This window comes from Neoarius graeffei, chromosome 9 (assembly GCF_027579695.1).
Source record: "Neoarius graeffei isolate fNeoGra1 chromosome 9, fNeoGra1.pri, whole genome shotgun sequence".
Lineage (NCBI taxonomy): Eukaryota > Metazoa > Chordata > Actinopteri > Siluriformes > Ariidae > Neoarius > Neoarius graeffei.
The window spans coordinates 57,919,750-57,943,992 of NC_083577.1; the positions used below are offsets into that span (position 1 = coordinate 57,919,750).

The 24,243-nt window shown below is 38.4% G+C and overlaps 1 protein-coding gene across 2 annotated transcripts; it reads left to right on the forward strand.

The window, feature by feature from the left end:
• The first annotated feature begins 3,794 nt into the window (after nucleotides 1–3,794).
• Nucleotides 3,795–22,802, forward strand: htr1fa (5-hydroxytryptamine (serotonin) receptor 1Fa). 2 transcript variants are annotated; one of them, XM_060929919.1, is made up of 2 exons: nucleotides 3,795–3,847; nucleotides 20,999–22,802. In XM_060929919.1, the coding sequence occupies exon 2, from the start codon at nucleotides 21,001–21,003 to the stop codon at nucleotides 22,123–22,125; it is 1,125 nt and encodes a 374-aa protein (XP_060785902.1). In that variant the 5' UTR covers nucleotides 3,795–3,847; nucleotides 20,999–21,000; the 3' UTR covers nucleotides 22,126–22,802. The 2 variants fall into 2 exon arrangements, with proteins under 2 accessions (XP_060785902.1, XP_060785900.1); XM_060929917.1 differs by lacking the exon at nucleotides 3,795–3,847 and adding an exon at nucleotides 10,484–10,767.
• Nucleotides 22,803–24,243: the final 1,441 nt, after the last annotated feature.

Sequence of the window (24,243 nt, forward strand, 5' to 3'; positions counted from 1 at the left end):
ATACAGGATTGTTCTAGAGTATTAAAAAAACACACACACACAAGCTGTTTAGGTGGACAGTAAGAAACCCCAACTTAGATTGGTTTGGTTTTTAGTAAGATATAAATCGACCCATACTGTTTCAAGGTTGTTACCAATGTCTTTCCTAGGATTAAAAGCAATATCACTTCTTTATTTGTAACAAATCCAACACCCATTCAGATTCTTTACACTTTATCCATCCATTACCTGTAGCCGCTTATCATGTCCTACAGGGTCGCAGGCAAGCTGCAGCCTATCCCAGCTGACTATGGGCAAGAGGCAGGGTACACCCTGGACAAGTCGCCAGGTTATTGCAGGGCTCACACATAGACGCAGACAACCATTCACACCTACGGTCAATTTAGAGCCACCCCTGCATGTCTTTGGACTGTAGGGGAAACCGGAACACCCGGAGGAAACCCACACAGACACGGAGAGAACATGCAAACTCGGCCCTCGTCTGCCTCTGGGCTCGAACCCAGAACCTTCTTGCTGTGAGGCGACAGTGCTAACCACTACACCACCGTGCCACCCTTTTTTACACTTTAGTCTGTACCATAACTTTGATTCTCTCTGTCTTGCTGCATGTATAGCATATACAACCCCGATTCCAAAAAAGTTGGGACAAAATACAAATTGTAAATAAAAACGGAATGCAATGATGTGGAAGTGTCAAAATTCCATATTTTATTCAGAATAGAACATAGATGATATATCAAATGTTTAAACTGAGAAAATGTATCATTTAAAGAGAAAAATTAGGTGATTTTAAATTTCATGACAACAACACATCTCAAAAAAGTTGGGACAAGGCCATGTTTACCACTGTGAGACATCCCCTTTTCTCTTTACAACAGTCTGTAAACGTCTGGGGACTGAGGAGACAAGTTGCTCAAGTTTAGGGATAGGAATGTTAACCCATTCTTGTCTAATGTAGGATTCTAGTTGTTCAACTGTCTTAGGTCTTTTTTGTCGTATCTTCCGTTTTATGATGCGCCAAATCAGGCCCGGCCCTTACCAATTTGACACCCTATAGGCAAGATTTTAGGTGGCGCCCCCTCCCCAAAACCAGTTAAAGCCACTGATAGTGTATCTATACTAACAAGAAATGGAATAGCTTTGTCTTAAAACATTCTTTTATTTAAACAAAAAAATTGCACGTTCAAAATACTTAATTAAAGGCATTAAAGAAATTGCACATTCAAAATATTTAATACTGAATTAAAGAAACAAATACAAAATATGAACTGAATATAAATAAATAATATCGACATCATCTTTACTGAGTGTGACATTACCTCTGTCTTTGTCGCGTTTTTCCTCCTCTTCTTTCCTTTTCTTTCTCCCCTGGGCTCCTGACAATTTTGGACGTTTTGACATTTTTTCAGCTTGCATTAAAGCACGACCATCCTCCCCAAGTAGTAGTCTAACATATGTAAAGCCTGGTCGGACGAGAGGGGGCGCCTTGGGAAAGTAACAGGTCTATTAATAATAATAATAATAATTATTATTATTATTATTATTATTTACTGAATTCCTCACCACCCGCTCGGTGAGTTGCTTTTGTGTCTTCTTCCTTTACAGGAGAGAAAGTGTGCCATTTATGCTATTTGTAAAGAGAACACATCTGAGTGCTTGTTTCGTTTCCCTGCAGTCTTGACGCACTGAGATTGTTTCTTGTTTTCAACGCGTTTATTATATTTTCCTCCAGGAAGCTCTTCGCAACATGGTTGCTTGAATGAGCTGCTAAACTGTCATTTTAATGAGAACACAGATCAACAAAGCAACTTTGTTTTATTAAAAAAAAAAAAAACGTGCCAGGCACCATTGGAATATCTCGCTGCGAAACGTGTTTGGTGCATAAAAGACCTTTACTTCAGCCCAGAGTGCTCAACGACACCGACAGACTGCTCCAAATGCAGTCTATTCAAAACAAGCAACAGATCTATGTCAGTTATCTACATTATGCAAAAACACTCTTTAGCCAACAACACTTAGGCTATTACATGGCCAAAACAGAGAATAGCCACGGATGCGCACTTGCGCGCCCGAAGACACACTATAGACAGGGCGAACCACTGTTGAGCGCTTATTGTATCATGATTAACAACCACCACCACACCCCGCTTTTTTTTGACAAATCGCACCCTGACTACATGCTTTGCTGTACAATTAAATTAGGCTAAGACATTATAATGCTGACTCGTTTTCAGAATAGTGGAAGTCATAATTTTTCTCCCCCCGTTTCTGCGCCCCTGGATGGACGCAGCGCCCTTAGCATTTGCCTATATTCCCTATGCCACGGGCCGGCTCTGTGCCAAATGTTTTCTATGGGTGAAAGATCTGGACTGCAGGCTGGCCAGTTCAGTACCCGGACCCTTCTTCTACGCAGCCATGATGCTGTAATTGATGCAGTATGTGGTTTGGCATTGTCATGTTGGAAAATGCAAGGTATTCCCTGAAAGAGACGTCGTCTGGATGGGAGCATATGTTGCTCTAGAACCTGGATATACGGTACCTTTCAGCATTGATGGTGTCTTTCCAGATGTGTAAGCTGCCCATGCCACACGCACTAATGCAACCCCATACCATCAGGGATGCAGGCTTCTGAACTAAGCGCTGATAACAACTTAGGTCGTCCTTCAGTCCGAATGACACGGCGTCCCTGATTTCCATAAAGAACTTCAAATTTTGATTTGTCTGACCACAGAACAGTTTTCCACTTTGTCACAGTCCATTTTAAATGAGCCTTGGCCCAGAGAAGACGTCTGCGCTTCTGCATCATGTTTAGATACGGCTTCTTCTTTGAACTATAGAGTTTTAGCTGGCAACGGCGGATGGCATGGTGAATTGTGTTCACAGATAATGTTCTCTGGAAATATTCCTGAGCCCATTTTGTGATTTCCAATACAGAAGCATGACTGTATGTGATTCAGTGCCATCTAAGGGCCCGAAGATCACGGGCACCCAGTATGGTTTTCCGGCCTTGACCCTTATGCACAGAGATTCTTCCAGATTCTCTGAATCTTTTGATGATATTATGCACTGTAGATGATGATATGTTCAAACTCTTTGCAATTTTACACTGTCGAACTCCTTTGTGATATTGCTCCACTATTTGTCGGCACAGAATTAGGGGGATTGGTGATCCTCTTCCCATCTTTACTTCCGAGAGCCGCTGCCACTCCAAGATGCTCTTTTTATACCCAGTCATGTTAATGACCTATTGCCAATTGACCTAACGAGTTGCAATTTGGTCTTCCAGCTGTTACTTTTTTGTACCTTTAACTTTTCCAGCCTCTTATTGCCCCTGTCCCAACTTTTTTGAGATGTGTTGCTGTCATGAAATTTCAAATGAGCCAATATTTGGCATGAAATTTCAAAATGTCTCACTTTCGACATTTGATATGTTGTCTATGTTCTATTGTGAATACAATATCAGTTTTTAAGATTTGTAAATTATTGCATTCCGTTTTTATTTACAATTTGTACTTTGTCCCAACTTTTTTGGAATCGGGGTTGTATGATGTGCTTTCTTCCTTTTAGTTATTGAGGTTAAGGTTAGACTATAGAGTGTATAGGTGTATGCATATTATGGGGGGGACTTATAAGTCTGAGGCTTATATCAGGCTAAGTAAAAGCATATTTTTCGCCTGCTGGTCGATCTGAAACCATATCTGTTTGTCCAATCCCACATCCATATGCGTGTTTACCGACTGCACAGCAGGGGGACTCGTGCGCGTCTCCGTTGCTTTGCGCGCTCACGGTCACTGCCTGAAAAGCTGCTCTACTGAACAGATCCTGCTCTAAAGGACAGCACGAACATGTGAGTATTTCTACGAGTCGTTTCTCTGATGAACACTGATGACAGCGCTTTAAAATCTGAATAAATTTCGGCGCATTGGATATATATATATATATATATATATATATATATATATATATATATATATATTACACAAAGCTTTAGGATTTGAGTTAGGCTACTTCTGTTTTTGCAGCATGCATTTTTAAAAACGCAATCTGCTTCTCACTTTTTTATTGATTTATTTTTTTAGAAATGCAACGCGCTTTCATGTTGTAGTGCTTAGGCAGAGACATGGCTCATAAAGTCATTTAATAGTTTCCAAGGTAATGAGTTTAAATCTCATTGGGCATACACCTGAACTCTTTACACAGGTGAGAGATTTTGCCATTTCTCATTAACCTATGTTACATCGACACATCACAAATAATCACAGTCATGAAGTCTTAGGCATTTACACCATTTACGGTGTTATACTGTACCTAATTGCTTAACATTTGATTGGGAGCATTTATAACTGTGATGGTTGGGGGATGTGAGTTTGTACTGGGTATACACTGAGTTGGCAATTTATAAAGTAAACATGAATTACATTTTCCTGTGGTTATCAATTTGCATTGATGAATGGATCTCTGAGAGCCTGTTTGTGTGTGATATCTATTGGAGTTGGTGTGCAGTGGTTAAAGGAGCATATTTGTGTGTTTGATGGCTATAGGAGTTAGTGTGTGATGGTTATATAGGAGAGTGTTGGTATGTTGATGTGCAGTGGTTATAAGAGCATGACTGTTGGAGTGTGTGTGTGAGAGAGAGAGAGAGATGGTTGTATGAGATAGTTGGTGTGTGATTGGTATCGGGGTTATTTGGTGTCTGATAGTTATAGGATCATGAATGAATGAATCAATGAATGAATGAAAACGACAACTTGGTTGCCTATACAGTAACACAATATACACCGATCAGCCATAACATTAAATCCACCTGCCAGCCATAACATTAAATCCACCCGTTGAGGCATGGACTCTACAAGGCCTCTCAAGGTGTGCTGTGGTATCTGGCACCAAGACGTTAGCAGCAGATCCTTTAACTCCTGTAAGTTGTGAGGTAGGGCCTCCATGGATCAGATCCAGCACATCCCACAGATGCTGGATCGGATTGAGAACTGGGGAAGTTGGAGGCCAAGTCAACACCTTTCTCATTGTCCCTCAAACCATTCCCGAACAATTGTTGAAGTGTGTCAGGACACATTATCCTGCTGAATAAGGCCACTTCCATGAGGGAACACCGTTACCACGAAAGGGTGTACTTGGTCTGCAACAATGTTTAGGTAGGTGATATGTGTCAAAGTAACATCCACATGAATGCCAGGACCCAAAGTTTCCCCGCAGAACATTGTCAAGAGCCTCTACCAATTTGCTTTCTTCACATAATACATCCTAGTGCCATCTCTTCCTCAGGTAAGCAATGCACAAGCATCTGGCCATCCACATGATAAAAGAAAACATGATTCATCAGTCCAGGCTACCTTCTTCCATTGCTCCACGGTCCAGTTTTGATGTTTACATGCCTATCATAGGTGCTTTCAATGGTGGACAGGGCTCAACATGGGCACTCTGACTGGTCTGCTGCTACACAGCACCGTATGCAGCAAGCTGTGATGCAGTGTGTATTCTGACGTCTTTCTATTATAGCCAGCATTAACTTCTTCAGCCATTTGTGCTACAGTAGCTCTTTTCTGGGATTGGACCAGACAGGCAAGCCTTCGCTTCCCATGTGCATAAATGAGCCTTGGGAGCCCATGACCCTGTCACCGGTTCACCAGTTGTCCTTCCTTGGACCACTTTTGGTAGATACTGATCACTGCATACCAGGAACACCCCACAAGACGTGACATTTTGGAGATGCTTAGACCCAGTTGTCTAGCTGTCACAATTTGGCCCTTGTCAAAGTCACTCAGATGCTCATGCTTGTCCATTATTCTTGCTTTCAAAACATTAGCTTTAAGAACTGACTGTTCACTTGCTGCCAAATATATCCTACCCCTTGTCAGGTGCCATTGTAATGAGTCAATGTTATTCAGTTCACCTGTCGGTCATTTTATTATTATGGCTGATCGATGTATTTAAAAAAGAAAATTGTGACAGCCTACATATTGAAAGAACATCAGTGTCTTTTTATATAGATAAATGCAAAATAATCAAATTAACAGGTTTAACTAGATGAAGTGTGGAGTGAAAGTAAGTGCTTGCCAAGCTATCATGTCTCACATCCTTTTGATTTGACCAAATTTACATTTCTGCCATATCTTATTCAAATTTGCTCTGATCACCTGGTGTTGATGTATGATGGATATGGAAGTGTGTATGTGTACGTGTGCATGTGCATGTGCATGCGTGTGTGTGATGATAATAGGAGTGTGTTGGTGTATTATAATTACATGGAATCATACACAGTCCGATGCTTTAAATATTAAATGTCTTTTTTTTTAACAGTGGTTAACTCTTCATTCTTAATTCTGGTAAAGACCAATACCATGTAATGTGTAAAACATATCTGTCATAATACACATTTAAGCAAAATTAAATGATGCAGACATGAAAAACTTTGTACATTTCTCATATCTTTGCACTTGAATTATAAAAATATGAAAACCAAGTTTAATATGTTAATCAAGTCAACCAAATGAACCCCATCTCCATAATAAATAAGATCCATTCTGCTGGAACAAATCACACATTATTACAGTTGGGCAAAGTGAACAGTCCCCCAAATTGCCTGTCCACTAAAATATAATCTTTGATGGGTTTATTACATCTATTCAATTATATATCTCTATAATTTGCAATTATATCAGTTTTAGAATATGTCTATAAAATAATACATTTTAAATACTTCTTGTTTATACTTTTATGTTGTTTGCATTTCTTTATGCAAATTGTTTTTCTATTACATTATTGATGTATTATTAATTACCGCTTATCTCTTCATCAATTTAAATAATTTTTTTGCCCCTCTCATTTCCTTGTGGTGTATTGTTATCGGCATGTAGCATGTGTGCTGTAGCATGAGAAAACAAAGATAACTCTTCTGCAACTAGCTTTTAATTTGACTGGATTTCACTCTGAAGCCTTCATATCAGGTAATTATTTGGTCATGGTCATATGACCATGCTATTTTATTTCTGATGTTTTAGTGAGCAGTATTGTGAGTTGCCTATACTATTTGTGTATTTACTAGTGGTAAGTATATATGAGAATAAACAATTCATGTAGATGTAAAAGCAGTAGTTGTGGAGCATATGTGCTAAGTATTTGACTGCAGATGAGATCTGTGTTACATCATGAACATCATTATATCATGCAAAAATAAGGTAGCATTTAGAAAGACAGGCATGTTGAATAACTTAAAGTATCATTTGTAAACCTAAGGCATTACTAAATTACTCGTGTCAAAAAAATTATACTTTCATAAGGTGTGAATAACATGCATACTGTTTACTCCACTAAGTATATTAGCTTATCATGAGCATTAGGCTAGTTGATTATAAACCATAAATTAATACAACACCTTAATGGCAATATCTTGGAATAGTGACATCTTATTTTTTGAGCTTTTTTAATGTCTCTTGTGTTGAATGGTGTACATTTTGAAGTATTACAGTATTGTGCAAAAGTCTTAGGCACATGCAATGAAATGCTGTAGAGCAAAAATGCCTTCAAAAATAATGAAATTAAATGTTTTTACAGTAATGCATGAAAAAAAGTCAATGTTTGGTGTGACGACCCTTTGCTTAAAAAATAGAAAGAAAGAAAGAAAGAAAGAAAGAAAGAAAGAAAGAAAGAAAGAAAGAAAGAGCACTTTCAGGTACAGTTAGTGCAGTTTTATAAGGAACTGAGCTGTAAATTTTACTGAGTATTTTACACAATCAGCTACAGTTCTTCCGGACACTTTGACTGTTACACTAATTTCTTATTTCTGTAGAAAACCCAGCAGCCTTTATTATGTTTTTTTTCCCCTGAAAAGTGGTCTGTTATGTTATATGTGGCTTTCTTTACTGACATACAAACGTTTTTCTGTAACATTTAATTTTGTGCTGGAAAACTAATGCTCAGAAATCTAAAGTGTTTTTTTTTTTTTTACGGTTCCATAATGCAGAAGTCATAAAATAAAAGTCGATAACAAAGTTTGTACTAAAAAGAAAAAAGTGCCTAAGACATTTGCACAGTACTGTTTATACACTGTTATTGTGTCAGGATGATAACAGTGTTCAGTAGATCATGTTTAGATATCATTAGCTAGAAAAGATAATACCTCCTACCTGCTTTGCATCACTTTGAAAAACGGAGTCCATCTCATTTTCAATGCAAAATCATTGTAACAATACAATACAAAGAGTGTATTTTAATGTGGAATGCACATTACCTGAGAAAGAGGAGGTTACAAGACCAGCATTTGTTATCAGAAATAATACATAGCACCAGTATATGTTCTGGCAAGTAAATTGCTTTAATACCATCAGTAAGTATAAATATAACTGACCTTTTAAGACAATAAATCTGTTTTCCTCTTTAACTGTCTAAATTTTCTTCAACCTCATACGTTAACCTCAGGCGTTATTTGCACTATAATAATGCTATTCAATCACACTGAATTCTATTCAATCATCTAAATCCTCCTAGAAGCAGTTCGGCATTTAGAGCATGGACCATTTTTTATTACAGAATTCAGCATCAACATTATAATCAACATGAGACAGTGAACTGTATGTCTACTATGGACAACGCCTATCCTAACTGACTGGCAGATTAAAACAGCCCTCCTGTATGGGTTTCCCTTTCTCTTTACTTGTTATCAGAATCTGGAAAATGGAAATTGGTGATGAATCCTTTATATGTTGTCATTCTGTTACATGGGATTACTTTTAAATGAATTACATTGAGTTACTTTTTTTATAAATATGATTATTTTGATTAGAACCCTTGTATTTATGATGCTGCACTCATAATTAAGTAATACTCAAATGCATAGCACAATACAGTTGTCAGAGAATATAACATAGCCAAATATTATTTTTCTTTGTTTTTTTTAAATTAGGCATTAATTTCCAGTCATTGATTCTTTGTTACTTTATTTTCAAAATTCTTAATTTCTGGCCCAAACGGTAATGTGAAGTGTGAACAAGACAAGGTGTGCTACCTCAGCCTTGGACATTTGTGTAGCAGTTATGGGAAGGGGACATGATGGAATGTGTTTTGAAAAATCTCAGTGCTGGTACTCTGGGGAAAGAGTGAGTAGCATTGGATCCATGAAGTGGTTTTGCTTCAGAGGGCTAGTTTCTGACCACTAGGTGTGAATAAGTGAAAGATCTGGATTGGTGTGGTTAATAGACTTCCATGTACTGATCCAGCATCTCTGCCTTCTATCATGACTAAAGAAAGTAATGTCCTTCAGTCTTCCATGGCTCCTCACTTCCCAGCAGGAATTCTTTTGCTTGTGTTAGTCTTTTGCTACCTGCTACCTGTTGTCATGCGGTGGCCATTGTTGCTGAGATGAACTTGTCTGTTCATTGGACTGTTGGGCTCTTGATGATGACTACCTGAGGTAATGTAATGTATGTTTGAGCAACTGACAGAAAGAGGCTTTTGTTTGTTTGTAATCAGATGAAACAACACACTTCAGAGAGACCTACCACTGTAAGTATTACTTTCAGAGACTTGGAGAGCCTTGATAAAACCCACCAATTAAATGGACCAGGGTCATCCTATCATCTCTGAGAAAGATTGAGTTATAGGAAGGGGTGTTCAGTTTCCTGCAGGGAGCTGCAAGGATATCTTGCCATGGCAATACACTGTCAGAAATAGAGGTATAGTAGGAGTCCATTTCTGTCCCCCAAGGTACAATCTACACCAATGTACCACCTTGGGCACGTTATTGGTCCTTACGGTAAATATGTATACCTTTTTAGGGACAGAGAGGTACATATATGTTCCCAAGCAGTATCTAATAGGTACAAATAAGTACCTTAGAGGGTATTGCCCCAGTGACAAGCTGTTGTACCCCTAAAGGTATGATAATGTACTTTATTTTCTGAGAGTGTATACTGTCCAGGAGTTGATATATTTCTGCACATCAGTGATTAAAATGAAACACCAAAAGCAGCAGTAGAAGAGTTTCTGGGCTCCAGAGTGTGCCAATGGGATCACTCAACATCGTGAAAAGATGACGGGACACTTTTAGCAATTGTCTCCAACTTCCTGATCTAGCTCGATGGCAAGGAGTTCACGGTTGCCTAAGTTGCAGTTTTCTTAAGACAGTAAGTTTGTAACTGAGTGGAGTTTACCTGGTTCTCTCTATATTGGGGTCAAAGCACAGTACTGATTCTTACCTCAGAAGCATGCAAGTATATGAATGTGACAGCCAGGTTTACATGACATAGGATGGAAACAGCATGTTTCTTGAAGGAAGTAAGCTATTCACAAATGGAGGTGTTTTCAGTGTGCATTTAAAGGTAGACTACCTTTCAGATTTTTCAAGTTTAGGTCATAAAAAGAATTTTCCCTGACACCCAATTCCCTGATACCCTAAATTCTTTCATGTTTTTTCTTGCTTCACCATAACCCAATTCAAGATACTACGTCATGCATCACGTGGTGGGCTTTCCCTGTTCACACAAGGCATTGTGGGATACAAATTTGAAACAGGAGAGGAAAATGGAAGACGTGAATGAAATGTGAAAGACTGACTACAGTAATGGAAAGCGAGAAGACGTTATGTTGAGAAGGAAAGGAAACGCAGGACCAAACTACTAAATATCGGCGGTCAGTGAGCGCCTTGGTGTGATCAGCTGTTCGTTTAGCAACAGAATGATATAATTGTCAGTGCACAGTCAAGGTAAACCTGTCCATGGCAGTAATGCAACACTGAAGAAGACGACGACAACTCAGGTAAGTGTGCACATTGACTTCCTCTGTCTGCTTGACTGTGCGAAGCGAGCGATTTCATGCACATTATTTGCTAGGTAATCCCCTCAAATTAAATAACTTCCCAGCCACAGAATGGCCTGTGGTTTTTTTAGATATTGCAAAAATAAACATTTTATTTTATTTATTTATTTAACCTTTCTTTAACCAGGAAATGGTCCCATTGAGTTACAATAACTCTTCTTCCAGGGAGTCCTGGCCAAGATAGGCGGCTAAAAAGTTACATTACAATAAAACACATAAAACAAACCACAGCTACACCACATCTAAACAGACAAAAACAAATCAATGCTAACAGCCTATGTATACACAGACTACTAAAAAAGCACACGGCAAACAAATAATGATATTAAAAACAATTACAATGCTCAGTTAATGTTGCTTTTAAAAGGTCTTTAAAAGAATTAATGGGTGGAAGAATTTCAAGATTTAAAGTAACTTGAAGTTCATTCCAAAGCTTTGGTGCATATGAAGAAAAGGCAGTTTTACCAAGTTCTGATCTTGTTTGTGGAGCATGTAAAAGTATTTTTCCTGATGACCTTGTCCGGTAAACACTATTATGAAAAGAAAGCAAATTAAAAATGTACAGGGGTAGTTTACCCATTAGGGCTTTAGCAATAAAAGTCAGTGCATGGATTCTCCTTCGGAGAGAGAGAGAAGACCATTGTACAGTTTCATAAAGAGTGCAGTGGTGAGTCCCGGCTGATACACCAGTGATGAACCGCAGGGCTGAATGGTACAACACATCCAGTTTTTTAAGTAAAAACAAACTGGAGTGCATATATAATGTGTCCCCATAATCAAGCACTGACAAGAACGTGCTTAGAACTAACCTTCTCCTTGCATGATAAGAAAAGCACTTCCTCATTCTAAAGAAAAAATTCAACTTTGGTCTCAATTTCTTGCAGAGGCTCTCAATATGTACACCAAAAGACATCTTATCATCCAACCAAATCCCTAAATACTTGTATGATGATACTCTTTCTATTTCAGTGCCATCTAATGTTGACACACCAATATTAGCTGGAGAGCGTGATCGTGTAAAAGACATTATTTTTGTTTTTTTAGCATTCAGTACCAACCTTAACTCAATAAGAAATGTTTGTACATGATTAAAAGCAGACTGCAGTTGTGCAAATGCATCATTCACTGATGAAGCTGTGGTATACAAAATGGTGTCATCTGCATAAAGATGCACCTTTGCTTGCTTCAAGTTCTTACCTAAATCATTTATATAAATAGAAAATAAAATTGGGCCCAAAACAGACCCTTGTGGGACACCCATAAAGACTTCTAATGATGATGAAGTATAGTTATCAATAACAATACATTGTGTTCTACCACTGAGATAATTTGAAAACCACCTTAATACAGTACCACTAAAACCTATGCTTTTTAATCGCTTCAGAAGGTGGTCATGGTTCACCGTATCAAACGCTTTAGAAAGGTCAATAAATATTGCAGCACAAGACTCCTTATTATCCAAGGCATTTAAAATATCATTTGTGACTACGGTTACGGCTGTGACTGTACCATGGCCTTGTCGGAAGCCAGACTGCATAGGATTTAAAATGGAGTTTTCAGTTAAAAAATGTTTAAGCTGCTCATTTATAAAAGATTCAAACAGTTTGGCCAGCACAGACAATCTGGAGATTGGGCGATATATCACAATGACCAAATTTCAGAGGGAACTAGATTTCACCGATTTTATGAAATTGAAAGGCCGTCTAGCTTTAAACAGCTTTTCATAAGCTGCGTAAATGAGTCATGGGTGGCACTTCTCAGGGGAAGTGGAGCACTGGGTATTCACTATGATGTGAATATTGTACATAATAGTGGATATACTTCTCTTGTCTTTCTGGTGATGAAAGGAATGAAAGTTAAAAGAGCATATGAATGTCTACTGAAAATGACTTCATCATTAGTCTGCCAGTAGGTTTGTTTAATAGCTTTTAAAGTGTAAACACATAACCAAGAGAGTAAATCTTTGTACAAGTATGGTTAACATTTAATTTCACAAATATATAGAAAAATGCTTCAGGAAACTAATGCATGATTAATTGTTTAACATTCATTATTAAACAGTATTCAAACTTGTACTTCTTACATAACTTATTTCATTATATTTTACTCATTCAAACACTACATGCTTAATGTTCATAGTATCAACAAGGTATCATAGTAGTAAATCAGACAGGTTGCCTGAAAAGCTCAGGGTTTTTAGATTTATTGCCCCACCCACCCCACCACAAAATATAACCACAATATAATGATTCGGCTTTAGTTAACATGATTGTCAACATAAAGCTATTATTTAAACCATACCTTTTCAATGTTATTCACACCTGTAATGTGATAGGAGTTACTCCTGAAATGTTATAATAATACATAGATGAAACTAAAATACATTGCTTTAATTTATCTCACCAGATGTTAATGGTCAGATCTTGGTATTTTTCTTTGGTGTGAATATAATCCTAATTAAAGCACAAGTCATTGTGGCTTATATTGTCTGGCTTATTTTAGAACAGTGTCTTCAAGAGTGCTTTCAGGGATTGCTCTGCATGAATATTTCCAGTTCATCAACTAAATTTGCAGTTCTCCACAAAGAATCAATTTAATATCTCAAATTGTACTTCACTAATAACAGTATGGCTTTCCTAGCTCTGTGACTACTTTGCCCAGAGTTCACATGTAAAGAATATCAGACTGAAGGTTATATGGTCAGGGGTGGCACCGTGGTGTAGTGGTTAGCACTGTTGCCTCACAACAAGAAGGTCCTGGGTTCAAGCCCAGCATCTGACGAGGGCCTTTCTGTGTGGCGTTTGCATGTTCTGTCTGTGTGGGTTTCCTCCGGGTGCTCTGTTTTCCCCCACAGTCCAAAGACGTGCAGGTTAAGTTAATTGGTGGCTCTAAATTGACCATGAGTGTGAACGGTTGTTTGTCTCTATGTGTTAGCCCTGCGATGACCCCGCCTCTTGCCCATAGTCAGCTGGGATAGGCTCCAGCTTGCCTGTGACCCTGTACAGGATAAGTGGCTACAGATAATGGATGGAGGGTTATATGTTCAGCAAAACCTAACTAATTTCTTTTGACTATGTACAGTGTTTAATTGAAGCACCTGTTGTGAATGAAATTTCTTTCAAGCTGAGGTATTACTGGGATATTGACTTGAAATAATAAAGTAATTTAGTATTTCATTCAGTAAGTGCATTTTTCCATTCCAAAGATAAAACCATCATTATGACAATGGTTTTCCCCAAAGCGTTTTAGCGTATCGGGCCCGATACGCTTGCTCTGCTTGCCGATATGGTTAGTCGCTTTAGTTAAAATCCGATACGCTTAGATTTATACTGATACGTTAAATTTCCTACCCGCAAGTAACTAGATACATAGGAGAGCAAATAACAGATCCGTTTACATATTGATTGATATTTGTGTTAAACAAGCGGTCTTCTTTCCCAATGTTTGTGTTGATTCTGTCAAAGTAATATGTCTGCGTGGTATGATGTAAACAAACTAATCTGTTGGCTATGTCAAGATCACGTGTTCAAACCGTCCAATAAAAATATCGAAAGAAAACGTCAGACATCCCGGAATTTTCTGATTCATTATAAGCGATCTCATCGGCTGCCGATGTTGTCCTCCACCAGACGGACAAAGCCGACTGATTTTAATAAGCTAGGAGAAGACTCGCTGGACAAATTAATCCACGTCAGCATGGATGACAGGGAGATGGACCATGAGAGGGTTGCCCAGCATTGGGCCAACCAAAAGCCAAGGAGAATTAATCTGCTTTAAAGGAGTAGGAAACTTAATTCATTAGTTTGGGTTTGCAGAAAGATTATGCACTTATAAACACTCTCACGAAGTGAAGTTGTCCAAATGTGTCAAATATAGCATAATTTCAAATAATCATAAGCATTTTTGGCAGTGTGATGTCACTGGGATCCATTTAACAAAAGAATGCTCCGGATTATTCTTTTGTTAAAGGCTCACAGTAACATCACACTGCCAAATATGCTTATCATTATTATTCGCAATTATGCTACATTTGACACTTATAAACAAATTCCCTTCATGAAATGTGTTTATAAGTGCATAATCTTTCTGCAAACTTAAACTGTAGAAATTAAGTTTTCTTTTCCTTTAAATATATGTTTTAATCTTAATCTAGTCCATTTAATAAAGTGCCAAAATTTAAACTTTATAATATGCAGTTGCCTCACTTTTCTTTTCAGTGCATCTTAGTTATACATATATTATGGTAATTGCATCAGAAACATTCTAAATCATTAGTTATAGTAATACAGCAACTTATTTTAAGGTGGCAGTTCTTAGGTTCAGATCCCTTTGTGATCAACAGGAGGTCATGATGATCGATTCTCTTCATTGGCTTGCATAAGATGGAGCAAACCACTGTTCATATTTTCATGCACATTTTTGTTACAACACTACTTGATCATAGGTAATTAAGGGATCCCCGTAGAGCTATCATATACCTCAGTAATCTATAACAAAACAGTTTAACTTGCATGTTGAACTTTAAGGTGAAATTTCAAATGTGTATACATTAATACTGTTTAGGTCAGAAATCATTGAAACACTGGTAAAATCTATCCTATAATCATGTATCTAAAACCTCTCAGAGACCCTGAAAATGCACCTGAGAGCATCTATTTTCAAAAAATTTTCCGGGAGAGCATGCCCCCGGACCCCCCTAGTTTCACTTCACGCCTTTGGCGCTTGCTTTCACACCATTGGCACTCAATTGTCTGTGTATTATCATGCCAGAATGTAGGGCTTTAATTTTTTTTCTGGGGAAAACACTGCAATTATGCACATAAAACCAGTAGAGGCATAGACACATGTCATGAGTTTCTGAGCTTACTTTTTGTTCTTGACATTCTCACCTTTACCCTTTTGCTATTTATCTCTATCTCTCTAAACGCAGCATTGCCATCCATATTTTGAATGTTCCAGCTCAAGTACACAATACTATAAATGTTATTCTGAAAAAGTTTCCTTCTGTATTTACACAGAGTTGCCAGTTTAGTATGTACACCTATCTAGTAGCATGTGGTGCATTCTTTGGTCTTTAACAGAATACAGTATTTGTACTAACTATGCCACATTTTTTACTCAGTAATGGTTCAGTTGTCATTCTTTTTTGCCTAATGGAGACACATTTCCTTGTTCTTCACTGAAAACATCGGCACCTACCTAATCTTGAGCTGTTTTAGCCTATTCGAGCTGAAAGCTAAGTGATAAATGGAGTATTTTAAGGAGAAATTCTAATATTAAATTTGAATGTCGTTTGTCTTATTCTGGCCGAGTTTTAGTGTAATTTTCAACATTCTACTCTGATCATTGATCCACAAGCTATTTTATTTGCAGGATTGACAATCACAGTTTTTTTTTTTAAATAAAATGGATGACAGTCAACCACACAAGCGCACTACCAACCGTAATCACATTCAAAATCACCACGCTCACTCCTTTTACTCATTCCATCATTCAGTTTAGTGATTCTAAAAATGCTGGTCTACCTGATTTATTCCATGTAACCACAGTTTTTGTTGAAGTAAGACTTGTTTGAATCACCATTTTTGTGAATGTAACAGCTTCAGTGTTAATGCTTAGAATGAGGGCAAATACAGTCAATTTGAAAGTTCATAGAATCTGAAAGTTTAGTCTCTGCACCTTGACAGAATGTTATATATCAGCAAAAAAGTTGTTAGAAGAAAAAACCTTTATTTGTCACATGCACACTCAAGCACAGTGAAATTCGTCCTCTGCATTTAACCCATCTGAAGCAGTGAACACAGACATACACACACACAAGTGAGCAATGAGCACACACACATACCCAGAGCAGTGGGCAGCTACATATGCTACAGCACCCAGGGAGCAGTTGGGGGTTAGGTGCCTTGCTCTAGGGCACTTCAGCCCAAGGCTGCCCCATGTTAACTTAACCGCGTGTCTTTCAACTGTGGGGGGAAACCAGAGCTCCCGGAGGAAACTCACGCAGACACGGGGAGAACATGCAAACTCCACACAGAAAAGCCCCCGTCAGCCACTGGGCTTGAATCCAGAACCTTCTTGCTGTGAGGCAACAGTGCTAACCACTACACCACCATGCCGCCCACGTCATGCACTTCATGGATTATGTTTCCATGGATGTGCTCTCAACCCCATTGATCTTAGAAATAAATTCGAATGCCTTATCACCTGACTTCACTAATGTCCTTGTGACTGAACAAAAACAAATCCCCACAATCACATTCTAAAATGAGATACACATATGTCAGATAACGGAATCCAGGGACACATGTCCGCCCGGGGGCATTTTGAGTTATTGACAGATTCAGAAAGTACAGTTTCTAAGCTTTCCAATGATGCCTTCCATATGGAGATCTGACAATATTTGAAGAATGTGTGGCCTTTTGAAAGTGCATACCTCTTAAAACAGAAAAGGGAGAAAATCGCCCTCAAAGTTTTCCATCTCAGCTACTCTGGGTGTAGGGCGGGCACATAATGGTGCTCATCTGCATGACATTAAGGAAAGCCCTACCCCCTACGAGCTAGCACGATACTACTTTCATGTAAACAAAGATCACCACGTCAATTTTCCTTCCATGCAAAGTATGCCCAAAACAATTATGAAGTACAAAAATAAGTTCTAAAGTATACTTTAACGTTTTGTGGTTGAAAAATTACTCACACCATAAGAAAGATAGCACGATGATGACACAACTAACACAACACTAGTTTCATGTAAAGCCTCGGTCACAACCGGCCATACGTGCTCCTACGGCCGGTCTACATGCAAAAAACGCAAGAAACGCATGGAGGGCGCGCGTGAAACGCACGAGAGCGCGCGTGTGACGTGCGGATTTTCGAGCCCCAGACCGGCCGCAGAGGTTCTTTGTCATGTCAAACAAACTCTACGGGCGCTTACGTTTTTTTCAGGTTGCAAGACAAACTTACGGCCAACGCGCGTCTTTCTCCATGGAAAAAAAAAACGCAGCTATTTGGGAAACGGCAAAAATCGCATGGCCAAAAAAATCGTATGTCCGGTTGTGATCTAGGCTTAACCAAACCACAACACTCTCCGTTACATGCAAAAATAACCACACAGCCTTAGATTAATAAACTTACCCCATCAGAAAGAGAAACGTCGCCTTGCACACATCAATGCCTCCAATGGAATATGTAGTCCTAGAACGGTCCGTGTATCATCCGATCATTCAAGTATTCCATTCAATCTGGAAAACGAGGTTGCGCTTTTTTTGTTGTTGCTAGAAATGGTTATCTCCGATGTAAATACCATGTGTCTGTTTGCTTCGCGGTGTTTCAGCTCCTCTGCGCTCTGTTTAGTTTGCTCATTCCATAGTGAAATTACGTGCCTGTATGCAGCTTAAGTAGCCACGAGCTCAGCTCGTATCATACAGCTGATTGACGAATAAAAAACAAAAACAAAAGACTTAAATCATCATGTGAATGGCCCATATGGTAATTTACCCACACCCCCCAGCAGGCTACAGTCCTGACAAAAATGAGACAAATTGCAACAAAAAATGTATGCTTTTCCAACAAAACAATCTATCTGAAATACTGATTGCATTCTTCAAGATCTCAACTTGCACATGATGGAAAAAAACGAAAATCACAAATTTCGAAAAAAAAAATGCTTCTTTTGTGATTATCTCAGATTCGTTTCGGCCGACATGCGTCCCTGGATTCGGTGAGGGGTCACATATTCCAAACACATATGGAAGTGATGCTTGGGTATCTATACTTTTGGTCAAGCAGTGTATTAAAAGGTCTGTTATCACTAGAAGAAACACAGCATTGTAGGGAACTGTAACTGCAAAATACACTGCGCTACCAAAAAAAAGTTGCGCACTCTAATATTTGGTTGGACCGCCTTTAGCTTTGATTACAGCATGTATTTGCCGTGGTATTGTTTTGATAAACTTATGCAATGTCGCAACATTTATTTCAGTCCAGAGTTGTATTCATTTTTCATTGAGATCTTGTGTTGAGGATGGAAGAGTCAAACCACTGCGTAAAGTCTTCTCCAGCACATCCCAAAGATACTCAGTGGGGTTAAGGTTGGATCTCTGGGGTGGACAATTCATATGTGAAAATGATTCCTCATGCATCCTGAACCACTCTTTCACAATATGAGCCCTAATTTTATGCCTGTGCCATCAGGGAAGAAAAAATCCATTGATGCGATAACCTGGTCATTCATTACATTCAGGTTGTCAATTGACTTTATTTTATTGCCCCATAATGTTGCTGAGCTTCGACCTGACCAACTGAAGCAACCCCCGATCATAACACTGCCTCCAGAGGCTTATACAGTGGCCACTAGGCATGATGGATGCATCACTTCATGCACTTCACTTCTTACCCTAACACACCTCTCACCCTGGAGTAAGGTCAGTCTGGCCTTATCAAATCACATGACCTTTCTCCATTGCTCCAGAGTCTAAGCTTTATGCTCCGTAGCAAATTGAAGCTTTTGATTAGTCTCACTACCAAGTGGTTTTCTTTTGGTCACACAGCTGTTTAGTAGCAATCCTGTGAGTTCTCATCACTCTGTGAGTGTGAAAATGCTCTTAATTTCAATATTAAACAAAGGCATGAGCTGTACTGTTGATTTTTTTTAAACGATTCGACTTCACCAAGCATTTAAGTGATCTCTGACCATGGTCAGTCAGGATCTTTTTCCAACCACATTTTTTTTTCCATGAAGTTGATGGTTCACCACTATTCTTCCATATTTTAATAATGCGTTGGACAGTTCGTAACCCAATTCCAGTCATTTCAGCAACCCCCTTAGTTGTTTTCTTTGCTTGATGCAGGCCAATAATTTGACCCTTCTGAAACACAGTTGCATCTTTTCCATGAGTACAGGATACGTCTTCCGACATGTTTGTTTAAGAAATGAGAAGCTACTCACTGCATCAGTTGGGGTGAAAAGAATTGTTGCCAGCTGAAACACATTAATCACTGCAGTAATTATCCAATCAAAGGCTCTTATGTATTTGCTTATTTAAATCCAAATGACGACTTTTTTTGGTTGGTAGTGTAATATCTTTGCCAAAATAATGAGCTCATTAGTTAAATATATTTTAAGAAGCAAAGTGTGACTGAGCTATGCTTTGTATTCCTCCAGTGCGCTAACATTTCTTGCAGAAATATTTTTTTTTTCATAGTGTCTGGGTGAAACACAGTACTGCAACTCATTTATATCCTTAATGGGTGGGACCTGGAAGCGCAATGTTCATGGGAGGGAACTGGAAGCACACTGTCTCAAAACTAAATTCAGAAACACCAGGCACAGACACAAAATATCATTAAAGAAACAGCAGTGGGTTTCCCAAAAGCCTCATAACACTAAAGGCATCTTAACTAGGAGAGACAGTGTTCATTGTGCTGCTTGCTCTACCATTTAATGATGATCTTTGTGCTGCGATGCTTTTGGGAAACCCACCCCAGTTCATTAGTAGGTGCATCACTGGTGAGGCCCTACTGAAACTGATGTGGTAAAAATGATGGCCAAACAGTTTTCAAATATAGGTCCTGTTCTCTTGTTTGAAAAGAAGGGATTGTTGGGGGTGAGCTAGTGGCTGAAGGAAAAAAGTGTCCAAAACCCAAATACCAGGTCTGGGATGAAATTTTTGGGATATCTTTTTTTTTTTTTTTTGAGTAAGTGGATGTCTGTCATTTGATGAAACATGGGTCACAGGTTATGAGGTGTGCTAATGTATAAGGAAAGGTTATTCAAACAAGTAATGGGAAGGTATGAATGAAATGAAATAGGTTAAAGGTTTGCAGAAGAGGCATGTTGTGCATCCAAACATATATTTATCAATATTGGTGCAGTTCGTGAACTTACCCATGGAGTACACAGGATAATAACAAGACAAGTAGATATACCTCCTTTACCACAGGATTTTCCAGGACATTCACATGTGGAATGTTATACACATAATTACACAAGACCAGCAAATTCAGTAGGCTAGATTGTGTGGTCTATCTCATATGGTACATACTTGTACTGTATATTCTTGTTGTGCTGCTTCTTAAAATCCAGGATCACTAAGATCACCAATTCAATATCAGACTTCAAAGGTAATGTTTTACAAATATTTTCTGTTTTCTCTGTATTTGGTCCCAGGTATGGATCCAAACACCACCAATCCAAATGGCACAGGTGTGGCTAATTTTACAGACGGGCTTGGTAGAAGTCCTGCAGGCATGATCCTTCTCTCTCTCACTCTGTCTCTGCTGGCTGTACTAACCACAGCAATCAACTCCTTAGTCATCACTGCCATCACTGTCACTCGCAAACTTCACCACCCCGCTAACTACCTTATTTGCTCTCTGGCTGTGACGGACCTGCTGGTGGCCATCCTGGTCATGCCTTTTAGCATCGTCTACATTGTGCAAGAGACATGGGTCATGGGTGAGGTAATGTGCACCATCTGGCTCAATGTTGACATCACCTGCTGCACATGCTCTATTTTGCATTTGGCAGCTATTGCTGTGGATCGTTATTGCGCCATCACAGATGCCGTGGAGTACTCCAGGAAGAGGACGTCTCTTCGGGCTGTTGTCACAATCAGTGTTGTTTGGCTCCTGTCCATTCTCATATCTCTACCTCCAATGCTTTGGAGACACTTCAAACAAGGAGAAAAGCAGGAGAACGAATGTCTCATAAGACATGAAAACATTGCTTTTGCCCTTTACTCCACATTTGGGGCCTTCTACGTCCCACTTATACTCATCCTTATCCTTTACTATAAAATATACCAAGCAGCTAAAATTATTTACCACAAAAGAAGGCCCAGCCCCATGAACAAGCTTGAGATAAATGGACACAAGATCCCTATGTGCGCTGACAGAGAACAGCAGAGTCATAATGCACTCACCCTACCAGAGAAGTCAATGTCAGAACCCTCTACAGAGAGCAACAAGAAACACAGCCCTGCCACAAGCCCAAATTTTCAGCCTCGCCATGAGATGTCGATCAAAAGACAACGGATTTCAGGGGCACGTGAAAGAAAGGCAGCCATGACCCTGGGCCTCATTCTTGGGGCATTTGTCATCTGTTGGCTGCCATTCTTCATTCAGGAAGTGATTATTAGCATATGCAGCAACTGCACCCCCTCCAATGAAATGGCTACATTTCTGACCTGGCTAGGATACCTTAACTCACTAATCAACCCACTCATTTATACCATCTTTAATGAGGACTTCAAGAAAGCATTTCATAAATTGATCAAATGCCGAAATGAACTGTGATACAGAAAAATGGAATGTCATTGCTTTCATTGAAAATGTTAAATATTGATGTGAAATTTTGAAAATGGGAGAGAAAATGAATACTTCTATAATGCAGGTGAATATTTAAAAGTGATGACCTTTGTTTGTCTGTAAAAATACACACATTGCCCATCAAAAGTTTGGAGACACCTTGCTGTTTTCAAGTGAATTTTGACTTTAAATGCTCCCAAAAAACTTTAAAACTGTGCAGGAGAAACCTGTGCAGGAGCAGTCACCCAACCTTTGCCCAGGATGTTCTGTGATGAGTCAGACTGAAAGGTTTGAGAGACAGAGGTGTTCACTGGCATGTTCTACAAGTGGTACAAGCTCTCTAAGTAACGTGTATTAAATGTGTCCATAGTTTGTATGAAGAAAGTGTAACTGTTTTTACTGCTGAGATTTTTAAATGAACATATACATTTATTCTCTTTTATATACACATTCACATACATTATAGCCAAAAGTTTGTCGATACCTGACCATCACAGTCATTTGTGCACCTTCTCCAAACTGTTCCCATAAAGACCCCAAACACTGAAGTATGCTATTACCAGTCGATTTAATTTGTATATGTCACAAACATCGTACATGTAAGCTGGTGTATGAAAATAAGTCATCTTATGGGATTATAATAATCATAAATGTTAAAGAAAAAATATGCCTGTATTTTCTGGGATAATTTTTAATATTATTAAATTGAATGTTATGTAAAGGTTATTTAATTTTTATTTAAACCTTTAATATATTTAAAGACAGTATAGGATGTCAAGAAAATAAACATGCCATATACATGATACATCTGTTATTATATATGTTGTAACATAGTCCTCAGTAATAATCAACATACTAACATTCATGCAATGCATTATTTTATTAGTCATGCAATAATTCATTTTTTTCTTATAAATATTTATTGAATATGAAAGGAGACCTGTGTAAATAATTATTGCTGACAAATAATGACACGGTTCATTTATTAGACAGAAATTCAGTGTATTGTCAATTTCAAGTTTGGTGCTGTGAAATATGAGGAAAAAAAAAACGTACAGATTTCTCTCAAACTGCTCAATGACACATGCGCAACAGACACATTTCCAGTGTTCATTCCACAAGTCATATATTTTTCTTGCTAAATATAATGCGTATAGTTAAAAATAAACAAAATATAGCAATTCTGTGGCACCATGTGAAGATGCATGAAAATGCAAGTTCAACAGTGACTCCAGCTGCATATGACAGGAAATGCAATCAATTTATTGTCTCTATAAAATTATCATCATCATTCAGTTCACAAGCCTCAGATAACAACAGGAACCCATGACCATTTGGAGAATTTTTATTAATTTACACCTTTCAGAAACCAGAGGATACATATGCTTTATTTTTAAAGCTTGTGTTATCATCGTTGCATAATATTGCTCTAGAATGATGTAACCCAGGTTCATGCAAGAGAATGAATGCAATATTAGCTGGACAGCTTTGCACCAATTTTAATTGCTGATAAGTATAATGATTATCCAGTTCTGGTTTATGAAATTGTTCACCTATTGTTTAATTTCCCTTCATATACTGCATATACATGTCTTTGACATAAAATATGGAACAGAAATTCCTGAACTAATTTGCACTTGGAATATAGGTGTCCTGTACTGAGGTGAAAAGGTAACGGAAGGTAACAGATGAAAGAGTTCACACATTACTACGCATATTATTCTAAAATTCCATCCTTTCCATACAACATGCAGTCGATTTCACAACACACACTCAACTCCCATCAGTATTTTTAACAGGACAAGTTTCACAGACAAATCAATAAATATATTATGCAAGCTTTGATATTGACATTCTAAATGGAAAACAAGTTATAGACTTATCTAAAGTTTATGCTCACTGTAAACCGTGTATGTGTGTGTGTGTGTGGGGGGGGGGGGGGGGGGGGGGGGGGGGGGTTGTTGTTTAATGGCATGCATTTTTATTTCCAGTTGCTGATATTTTTAGGTCCAGTTGCTGATATAGTCCATGCTAAACAGACCAAGTAGGGCATAATGTCTTAGTGCTTATATCTAATACAAATATTCATTTGTTTTCATAGCAATA